This window comes from Galleria mellonella, unplaced genomic scaffold (genome assembly GCF_026898425.1).
Source record: "Galleria mellonella isolate WM207_F2 unplaced genomic scaffold, CSIRO_AGI_GalMel_v1 utg113, whole genome shotgun sequence".
Classification (NCBI taxonomy): domain Eukaryota; kingdom Metazoa; phylum Arthropoda; class Insecta; order Lepidoptera; family Pyralidae; genus Galleria; species Galleria mellonella.
Window position 1 is genome coordinate 1,245,429 of NW_026441975.1, and position 11,918 is coordinate 1,257,346.

Genomic DNA, 11,918 nt, shown 5'->3' on the forward strand with positions numbered 1-11,918 from the left:
GCCGGGTACTGTCCGTGTATCCCGTTCATTTCTACCTCGTACAAACACATATAATAAATTTGAATAAAAAATAATAAATACTAAACATTATTATCATTTTATTTAAATTATTACATAGGTACTTCGTGCACGAAAATCGTGTGAGATTTACAATAATAAATGTAAGTACAGATAGGAATTGTAATAATTATTTGTTAGTGTAGATAACAAAAGAAACAAGTTTATGGATATTTATTTCTTTACTGATAGAGGTGTCAACATCAACATAAAAAAAATACAGTCATTCTAATAACTGAAGTTTTCTATGTAAAAACTATGTAAGGAATGAATAAAGATTTTGTATTTAGTAAAAACAAGGCAGCGATTTGACCGCAACTACGTTATTATATTTTGAATGTTGAAAAAGTAAATCCTGTCAATCATTTTGAACAGGAAAAGGCACGAATTGAGCATGTTAAAACCATAATTATATTTACTGTCTTCTTGTATAGCCAAATTATCTCACGATTCTGACGTTCAACTGCCAATCATAGACACTTATATATGTGTAAATAATACATAAAAGAAATATGAATTACAATCAAAATTGATTTTGTATGTAGATTACTGTATATTTTTATATATTGTGTATAGCAAATGGTTTCCATTACAACTAACATGCGGTTAAAACTATTAGGTACATTATTGTTATTTCAACTTTAAAAAATAATACGAAAATAAATGTAATTAAAATCCCTGTAACAGTAATACCCGAAAGAAAATAAAATGAGATTAAAATAAAAATTTATTTGAAATAATGCACATACTACAGTTATGGATCGCTGGAATGGAAATTTATCACATGAAGCAAAAAATATAGAGAATCCACAATGCCAGATTTTTTCAACCAAATATATTAAATAACCAATATATTCCAATTAATTACATAAAACTATGTGTAAAAGGAAGAGTATAACAAGGATCAAGCCTCTGTAATTCAAAGTGATACTCATTACTGCCTTGTCTATATTTAATAAATTGGAACCAGCACAGAGTAGTATATAAATAATGTATATTAATATTATAAAAAATGCTTCCCCGCTTATTATTTCAGCATTACAGAAATCGTAATTTTTTCAACAATCAATTTTCTGTCATCTTCTGTATTCCTGTATGTAAAAACTCCTTCTGTGTATTTTGTAAAAAATCTAAGACTTTTGTCACTTGGTATACACTTTCCATTACATTTCCTTCAATATATTTATCCATTTTTTTTAATTTCATGTGTTTACCACTGAAATACTATAAAAAAATACAACAAAAATCGTCCCTCTTATTAATTCCTTGAATCACATTTATTATATTGCATTATACCGTAACATGATCCCAAAACAAATATTTTAACTACATAATAATTCACTAACTTTGTTGGTAAAATATAAAAATATAAATAAATTTTATATAGGCATATATTTCTATTATCATATCACATAAGTTTGGAAAACAGAAGATAAAGACAGAAGTAACTTTTTTGAGTGAAATATTAAGAATTTAATTTAGAGAAAGGTCAAGGTAACCAATAAGGTCATTTACAATGACACATTTGAGACAATGTGATAAAGGAATCGATCACTTCATCAATGCATGTACGACAGCGTTAGCGTTAATCGCTTTTAGGTCGGTATACGTTTGACCAGTTCCAACAAAAACAATCGGTTGACCGGTTATGTAGGTCATAGATATGGCAGCGCCGACCTTATCGTCGATCGTGTCGAACTTAGTCAGAACGATTCCATCGATCACGTGTGGATTAACAGACGAGCTGTGGTCAGCCAAAGCCTGATTAAACTTGACAAGTTGATCGACAGCTTCATTGCCGACTAGAGCTTCGCCGACAAACAACACGAGATCGGGTTCGTTGACCTTGATCAGCTTGGCTAGAGCTCGCATGAGTGGCTCGTTGTCTTGCATTCTGCCCGCCGTGTCAATAAGTACTACGTCGATCTTGGTATCGGATGCGAAACGAATCGCTTCCATGGCTATACCTGCAGCGTCTTTGCCTGATAAAAAAAAATGATAATTATAAAAAAAAATCATATTTAACACTTTAATCCTTTGTACACTAATTAATTTTAAATTTTCGCATTGTTTTCGTCGTGTTAAGTCCCGATCCAATAAATTAAAATACTGGATAGATTGTCTGATCGTTTGACATTTCAAGTCATATAAAAAATTTCTTAGGTTATCCACTTTGTCATAAGCCATCTCATACATAGACACCAGCTCTGCAGACTATTCTTTTAAGTGAAATTTTATAATAATAACAATAAGTGTCAAATAATCAGACCTGCGCCCAAGCAAACATATAGATACTATGTTATGAGTTTCAAATCGATTATGAAAAAATTTTTATGGGACCGATATGAAAATATAGGATATATAAGAAAGAAATGGCCACATGTCCCGACATAGAATAGGACAACCCTTCCTTTCTTGTGGGTGTCGTATGAGGCGATTAAGGAAAGGCGGGGGAAGGCAACGCCATCCCTCTTAAAACATGTCTAAAGCCCAACTGCAGTTGTCAATCTGCCTGCCAAGCATGGCAACTATTCAATTTAATTCAATTAATTTATTTGTTTATCTGAACATGGGTACAAAATTATCTTAGATTATAAATAAATATCTCAATCATGTTCTGACAAAACCCCCTAAGGTGGAGGCTTATGTTCAACAGTGGACAGTTAAAGGATGAAATAATGATGATTTTTTAGTCGATTGAAAGAATATTAATCGTTAGAGTGGCGACGAGCGCCATCACGCTCGTGAAATCACTTGCTGTTTAGCTAGCTGTAGAAAAATTATTAAAATTGAATAATTTTTGGAGGAGATACAGTTTTTTTTAGAGACAAAGGTAAATGACATCGACACGAGAAATATTTTTTTAGCATTTTTAAGTAGATATGAGTAAAAATTAATGACATTAAAACAATTAAGTTACCATATCCTTTCTCGTACAAGTGCACCATCTTGCGGCCGCGGTGGCTGGTCTCGGGGTGCAGCGCGTTGAGGTGGCGTGCGTGCGTGCGCAGCTGTTCTACAGCGCCGGCGCGGAACGTGTCGCACGCCGCGATCAGCACCGACATCTCGTTCTCGATCAGCCAGAAGCAGATCTTGGCCAGGTTGGTCGACTTGCCCACGCCGTTCACCTGTCGTGGCAACCATTTTAGTCATATATAACACTATCACACCGGAATAACACCTGAGTCCTTAGGAATGGCAACGCATGGGGGGTATCATGGGCGAAACAGTATACTGTTATGTCCACGGTACTGCTCATGTCTATACCAACGGTTACCACTTTCCATTAGGTGAGCCGCAGGTGGTCAGCTTGTTTGCCATTCATGCCAAGTCGTATAAAAAAATACTATCAGATAAAAAGTTTAATAAAATTACAATTACAATTAAAACTAGCTACCAGCCCTGGCTTCGTCCTTTTTTTTCCTTCAGCTCTGATAATGTAACTCTCTATGGGTGAAAGAAAGTTCACCCATTAACTATATATCTATAAGTTTAGAGAACAATAACACAACATTTTCAAATGATTACAATAATATGATATTTAAAAACCTACTACATGTCCTGTCCAAATTCCATTTTTTTCATTGCATAAAATTCCTAACGAAAAATTTAACTAAATCAGTATAGCCATTTTATCAATGAACAATTTTTATATATATAAATATATAGTTCAGCTGTTAAACTTTGTTTTAATGTTTTTTTTTTTATTTTTTATACACAGGACTGATTTTGATTCATTGTGAAAACAATGGCAACCACACTAAGCAATAAAAAGTATGCACAATTTTAAAGTTTAAATTATTTACATAAGCCTAGTAGATTGTCGTAAAGCCAGTCTATATCTGATATCCCTATCAGAACAGAGATTTCATTCTGAAACAAATATATATGAAAAGCTCTCACCCCACAAAATGCCATGACATAGGGCCTGCCTTCCTGTTTAGCATGAATACAATCACGGAGTATGTCCACGCGACGCTTGGGGGATAGAATCTGCACCAATGACTCAGTTAGAGTGGTCTTCACTGTTTTTGCGACGCTGTCGAATGTTCCCAGTACCTGTTAACGATGTTTGTTTTTACTTTATTTTTAGACAATAAAAACATTTACATATCAAAAATAAAGGGATTAAATTAAAATTTAAAATAATCTTTCAGAAGTAAATTTTTAAGACTTATCCCTTTAACTGGGGCATAATAAGCATCTCGAACGAGACCCTCTCGCGCTTCAAATGTGCTCCGATTTGCACTATTCCGAGTACCTCTCGCCACTTATAAATATTATGTTTATATTTTTATCTGGAGCGATACCTTCTCGCCCGTTTGTATTTCAAAGAGCTTAGTGTATATTTATTGTATGCTCGTTCGAATTTAGTGCGTGCGCCAATGCGCCACTTGATCTCATTTCACAGAAAAACCCTCGCATTAAATGGTTAATCATAAAAACGTAAAATGTCTCATAAACGTTACTTTAGCTATTGAAAAGTTTTATCTTTACCTTTCGTGTTAAATCCCCGATTTGATAGAAAGTGACATAACACTCTAATAGGTAATAAAACAGATTTGTAGGATACTTTAGTTTTTATGAACAACAAGATTGTAACTTAATACTACGTGTCTTTATTTATTTACTCATTTTTTTTTTTTCTAGTCTGATAATTGGCAATCTGTTCCTTATAAAACAATAATCCAATCTACTGTTTGGATGTCACGTTTAAATTTTATTAATATATGATGAGGCCATTCCAAAATTTATTATTTTTTCAAACATTATTTATTAAACACAAAATAAAAAATCTACCTTTCCTTCCAACTTCATGGCGACAGAGTCACAGAGTTTGTTGGCGATATCCGCGGCGACATTCTTTGCTATCAGATGGTCCCGCATTTTATCCAGCACCGGTCGCATCGACTCCTCCGTCAGGGCTTTCGATCCCACCAGACCTGACAATAGATATTACAAAAATTATGTTGTTTTTAAATTTAACTTAAGTTTTTAAAATAGAAAACTAAATAACTGGATACTAGATGCAACATGAAGCCATAAAATATATTACCATCTTTAGCTAAATATTTAAAAGGAAACCAGTTACCTTTGAATATGCTGAACATGCCACCAGACTTCTTGGGGCTGGGTTGAGAGGTTTGCTCCTCATCTTCACTGCTACTCTCTTCAGATTCTACCTCTAGATCGCGGATAGCACCTGTCATTCGTCCCACGAGCTGCATAAAAATATTAATATAATTAAATAAATGTTTGTGAAAATATTATTATTTATGTTGGAATTTTAAAAACAAAAATATCGATAATATTCTATTATGAACATCCATTTAATTAAGTAACAATATTGAAATGTAATATTATTACTGGTTTTAGTTTCATAACTCACGTAGGTATTAGACAATAGCATCATACCTATTTGTGCTCTGAAACATCACCTCCTTATCATAAAAATATCAAACCTCTCATGAACCTATTTAGCTATTGAACTGTTTGTCTCTTTCTTTTACACTAAATTCTCAATTTGGAAAGAAAGTGATAAAACAGTAGTAGATTTGTATTACGTTATATTAGGCTGAAGGATAAACAGGTGTGGCCCTCTTAATCTTAAACATAAGAGACTCTGAAATAGTGTTTTTATAATAAACACTTAAGCTGTATTGCTTTTTAATACTTCAACAACAGACAAGAATCAACAGTATGATATATATAGTTAAAAATAATATAGATATCATTATTGGTACTAGTTTCTATTTACCATTTAAATTCTAATAAAATGAACCCTTATCTTGTTTGCCACTTCTGAAAGAAGAACAAGAAAACAGAACAAAAAGTTGGCAATAAAATTAAACTGACCTGTGTGTCAGGATTGATTGTATCATTGGCATCCTCAGGTTTATCAGTGCTGAAATCAAGTGAGGGCAGATCGCGCGAATCGCCGCCTAGCGCCCACACGCGTGGTTGCTTCACACGCTCCTCTGGTTTTGGACTTTTCGTTGTCTTAGGAGATTTTCTAAAAACAAAGTATAATGTGAAAGTAAAATATGAAAGAAATGGTACAATATGAAAGTAAAACATAAAAATCATATTCCAATATTATTGTGTAAATAAAAAATGTTCAAAGTAGGTGAAGTTGATTTTTATTTATAAAGTGCTCTCATAAGGAAGTAAAACATTATTATTATTATATTATTTTTTTGTTTTATTATTAAAATTTGGATTTTAATAGCAAAAGATATTTAAAAATTTCAAAGTTAAATAAGATACATGTGCAAAGTTTTTAGTGGATAAAGCTTTAGACATGAATATGTAACATATTGTATGACTAACATTTAATTCACTATTAGAACACTTTTTAAATAATCCAGAAATATTTAAAATCAGAATTGCTTTTTAATGTTTTTGATAATTGACAGATAGGATAATTGTAATATTGCCACACTTTATTTGATCTATAGATTATTTTATACCAAAATTAAAACAAAATAAGTATATTTTATATAAGAAGTGAACATACTTAACATCCTTTTTCCCTTTGGAGGCTAGTTTTTGAGCAAGCTTCGCTCTGTTTGCTGCTATCACATCATCATCTGTCTCAGGTGATTCTTCTATTTTCCCATTAGTTAGGCTCTTGGATTCTACAATTTTCACTATAATAAAAAGGAATAACAAATCAACAATAAATGTAAGAGCAGTGACAATGTAATAAATTGATATAATTTATTACAATATATAATTTCAATAATAGATTCATACATTGTATTGAAATTAAAAATCAAAGCATTCAATCATAGAACTTATTATTTGATTAAAATTATTTTGTTTAATTTACTTTTAGCATATATGCGATTGTCAACAGTAATGATAGCGGAATTAAATAATCATAATACATGACAACTATAATCAGTAATATGGAATTCTGCAAAATAACACCTAGTTTAGTAAAATATTTTTAATCACCAACTACCAACCAACTTATTAAATTCCAAATGAAAGTTTTGATATATACCTAAATATCTGATTATATGAGGTTTCAAAATTATAATATATATGTATACAAGATTCTTAGATGGTCAATGTGACTATTAGGTATACAAAGATATAAAAGATAAAAATTTATGACTTAAAAATACTTAAATTTCTAATATGAAATTCTAATGCTTGTACTGTGTGTACATATATTAAGACAAATCTCATAAATATTTACATAATATAACATATCGAAAAAGTAATAAATACCAAACCTGACACAGTTATAAGTTATATTTAATTTTAACTTAATTTAAATTAAAATATGTTTAATGCTTTGTTCTATACATAGATGACTGACATGTTGATATGAAACATAGTCTGTCATTGAAAAAGTAATTACCAAAAAAACATTGATGAATGCATTGTTTTAATGTTAATCAACAAACCAACTACAAAAAGAAGGAGGTTCTTAATTCAATTAATTTTTTTTTATGTTTATTATCTCATAACTCCATCAGTAGTAAACTGATTTTGAAAAATTCTTTCTTTTTTTATCTGAAAAGGTACACTTACAGATTAGTTCCAAAGAAATTTTGTCAAATCAGTACAGTAATCTAATTTTTAAATCAAATGAACTGAATTTGCCAGAATTGAAGTCTTTTTTGTGGAATAAAATTTAATTTGTAGTATTTTTTATTGTATTAATATCTTAAACTGTATTATTTTTAAATGTTTAATTTAGTTTTTTTCTTAACAATAAACTAATGATGATACATACAAGATTTACGACTGTAAATATAAAATAGCTAATATAGAATTAATGATAGCACAATAACCCACCTGATTTTTTACTCTTTTCTTCTCCCTTGCGTTCAATCATAGAAGCAACAGTTTTTTTAGATTTTTGAGAATCTTCAAAAGATCTCATTTGTTTTGGAATTTTAGCTTGTGACTTAGCTAAAAAGGTAATGGTAATTAGTAATAACTATTATTAACTTAAAAATAAAGTAATCATTTTACCAGAGGGAGACTTTGTACAAAAGTCGATTGCTTGGGTACCTCTGTCCCATTCGTGTTTCAACCGTGAAGCAGTTGTGTTTGCATGGCTGTGTTTCGGTTTGAAGAGTGGGATATTATTATTTACTGGGTACAGAGGAAAAACCTGAGTCCTCAGGAATGGCAGCATGGGGGTATCATCAAACAGTATATATGTCCATGGTATGTCTATCATTACCACTTTCCATCAGGTGGGCCGTCAGCTTGTTTGCCATTCTAAGTTGTATAAAAAAAAAAAAAAATATATGTTCATATATTCATTAATTTCCAAAACATTTTCTAAAGATGTCATTAAAAATACAATTTAATTAAATAAATTTAATTCCCACACTAAATTTAATTCACACTAATAAAACTCACCCCATAATTCACAGGATTTTAGCACAGAATCGAATGATGATTTGAAGTCAAAATCCATGATATGCCGTGATCCCTGCAGCTCATTTTTGTACTTATCTCTAAATTCCAGATGGACATCGTTTAGGAATTTATCCACGTAAGAAAGTTGAAGTATACGCTGATACGCGACCACAAAAACCAATTCAAACTCATTATCGAGTTTATATTGCAGCGTTAGAGCATTATGATTGAATGTGTTGTTACCTGAGCGCTCCTAAAAATACAAATAGTGCTTAGCTTCTATTTAGAATGTGATGTTATTATATTAATAACGATAATATGTTTTATAGGCGATTAAACACCCCTTAAAAATACTAATTACGTGCCAACAAAGCTAACAAGGACTTCAATTTATTGAACTTACTTGTAATATTACACTGCGTATTAACGCATTCACAGGCGGTGTAAAAATTTCACTAGTACTCTGAAAACACCATAGAACTATTCCTCCTTTACTAAAGATGCTAAACAGGTCTAACATTTTTTTATATTTAAACAATATTTAGTTTGGTAAGTGAATTATACACAGGTGTTACTTTTGTCTATCTACGTTGATTGAAATGTGTTTGACATAAAATTGACAACTCACAATATGCGAAGCAAATGTCTCGTTCGGTATTTTAAAAATCATCTATTTATTTACTTTCCATTTTTATACCCAATATAAAGTTTACAAAATATATATTTTACTTATTAGTAGTTCGATTCTTCGATTCTTTTTAAATTTTGTAGTACTAGTTACTAAAGTAAATAAGAAATAAGAAGTCAGGTAGTTCTTATAAGTTTAAATGCATTATTAAATTTTTGGACGCAGAATTATCAAGATGACAATCAGTTTTTTTTTTTTTTTTTTTTTTTTCTCTTTTTTTGTGGCGTTCACCCCGATATTAGGGTATTTTGCCAAGAACAAAACGGGGAAACGATAATAGTAATAAAAATACCTAACACAAACGAATTTAGAAAGGATAAGGATTAGGTCTAGGATATTTATAGGATATGAAGGATATACTTGTACATATGAGAATATACTTATAAATATATAGGAAAAGCAATTGATGCAACTATAAATGTATTCATGTAATATAACTAAATCTTAATATTGTTATCATATATATATGAAGATAGTATTTTATAGATAATAGGATCATTGGAAGAAAGTAGAGTAAGAATAGAAGTTGGGAATGGAACACGGATGGATCGGAGATGATTAAAAAGGGAGGTGTGGTCAAATTTAGAACATGAGAAGAATATATGATTCAAGTCCGCCACTTCAGCACCGCAATTACACGACGAACTTTGTACAATACCAAGCTTGTATAAATGAGAAGGTGTGCATACGTGACCTAGACGCATACGAGTTATAATAGTTGTTGCGGTCTTTCCAAGCTTTAATTTACAAAACCATGGTTTGAAAGGAATATCGGGTTGTATAAGGCGATAAAATCTTCCTTTTATTGTACTTGTTTTTTCCCAATATTCCTTCCAGGCATACCTTAAATATATTTTTGGGAGACAAGCTAGGTCACTACAGTAATTATGATACGGATACATATCACCACAAGTTACAGCCTCTCTTGCAATAAGGTCAGCTTTGTCATTGCCGCTAATACCACTGTGTCCTGGTAACCAGGCAAAAGAAACGGAATACCTTCTCAACATGCAAAGATAAAGACTTTGTCTTATGTCACAAATAATGGGATAAACTGGTTTTGATTTAAACGGATATTTGGCTAGAGCTTGCAAAGAGCTCATAGAGTCAGTGAAAACTATTGCCTTATGTAATTTCATTAAAAGTATATATTCTACAGCTTTTAAAATACCATAGCATTCCCCGGTAAAAACTGAAGATTCCGGTGGAAGTTTAATTTTTTGAACGATATTAAATTGTGAATGAAACACACCCACACCTACACAACCGCTATTGTCTGGTTTTGATGCATCAGTAAAGATGTAGTGCCATTCATTCCATTCAATGTCAGTTATAAACATAAATTTGGCATTCAATTCTGAATCATTTTTTGATAACCCAAAATCATATTTAATATTAGGAGATAAAACTAAAGATTGATATGAGCATTTATAAATGGGAAAACAGGACGATGTAAAAGTGGGAGATTCTATGGATTTATATTTTTCATAACTTTGTATTAAACATGGAGGTTTTTTATGTTTCCAATAAGATGAAGACGAAATAAAGATATATAGTTGAGATAACTTTTGAATAAGCGGATGATCAGATAATTGTAAACAACGAAAAAAGAAGCGATCAGATAAATATTGCCTTCTTAAAACCAAAGGTGGATCACCGACTTCGAGCTGTAAAGCATTGATTGGACTTGATTTCATTGCTCCAGAGATAATCCTCAAGGCCTTTGATTGAATTAAATCCAATTTCTTAAAAGCAAATGAACTTCCTGGAGCTAACAAAAAAGTTCCATAATCAATGACACTCCTTATAAGACCATTATAAGCAAGTTTTAGTGAAACGGGATGTGCTCCCCACCAAACTCCAGCAAGGCACCTAAGAATGTTGAGGTTACGCTCACATTTCGTGGAAATATAATTACAGTGGGACAGACCTGTTAATTTATTATCTAGCACGATACCTAAAAATTTAATTTCAGTCTTTATAGGAATGTATGAGTTATCATAAAGCACCTTAATTTGTTGCGGTGATCTCATTCTTGAAAACAAAACTACACTACTCTTGGTTACAGAAAGATTAAGACCATTTGCATCTAACCACGTTTTTAACATATCTAATGAATCAGATAATTTGGCAGAAGCAGATTCTATGGACTTCGCAATAAAATATAATAAGAGATCATCAGCATATTGTAAAATTTTTACGGATTTATCAAGGAATGATTCTAGATCGTATGTGTATATGTTGAATAAAATTGGACTGAGAACAGATCCTTGTGGAAGGCCTTTCCATACTGTTCTAGATAATTTGGTATCTTCATCTAGATCCATATGTATTGTTCTTTCTGATAAAATATTAATAATGAAATTAGAAAGCATTACCGGTACATTTAAAGCTTGTAATTTAGTTTTTAAAATAGAAATTATTACATTATCATAGGCAGAATTTATATCTAAAAAGGCTGAGAGGATTGACAAATTTTGTGAGAAAGCTATATGAATATCTGAAATAAGAACGCTCACATTATCTAAGGTGCTCTTACCTTTCCTAAAACCAAACTGGTTCGGGGATAGTAAGTTATTACTTTCTAAAAACCATTCTAGACGGTTCTTCACTAAATGTTCAGCTAGCTTTAGTAAGACAGAGGAAAGTGCAACAGGACGGTATGAAGATGGTTCAGAAGGTGGTTTATGAGGCTTTAGAAATGGTATAATAATCTGAGACTTCCATGAAGTAGGTATATTTCCCGAAATAATTATGGAATTAATTATATTTAAAAAGTAAATTA

At 31.3% G+C, this 11,918-nt stretch overlaps 1 protein-coding gene across 1 annotated transcript; it reads right to left on the reverse strand.

Moving 5' to 3' along the window:
- Positions 1-78: 78 nt before the first annotated feature.
- LOC113512876 (signal recognition particle receptor subunit alpha homolog) lies at positions 79-9,054 on the reverse strand. The gene is made up of 10 exons (XM_026896829.3): positions 8,849-9,054; positions 8,446-8,698; positions 7,870-7,986; positions 6,575-6,707; positions 5,914-6,070; positions 5,150-5,279; positions 4,858-5,000; positions 3,961-4,116; positions 2,978-3,185; positions 79-2,039 (listed from the first exon to the last, which is right to left on the reverse strand). The coding sequence occupies exons 1-10, from the start codon at positions 8,963-8,965 to the stop codon at positions 1,609-1,611; spliced, it is 1,845 nt and encodes a 614-aa protein (XP_026752630.1). The 5' UTR covers positions 8,966-9,054; the 3' UTR covers positions 79-1,608.
- Positions 9,055-11,918: the final 2,864 nt, after the last annotated feature.

Bases quoted from the DNA above. Each gene is read 5' to 3' on its own strand.
- LOC113512876 (XM_026896829.3), bottom strand. From the start codon at position 8,965: ATGTTAGACCTGTTTAGCATCTTTAGTAAAGGAGGAATAGTTCTATGG. The intron at 8,699-8,848 runs GTAAGTTCAATA...TTGTATTTTTAG, and splicing joins TACGCAGTGTAATATTACAA to GAGCGCTCAGGTAACAACAC. The intron at 5,280-5,913 runs GTCAGTTTAATT...ATTTTTATGCAG, and splicing joins CAATCAATCCTGACACACAG to CTCGTGGGACGAATGACAGG.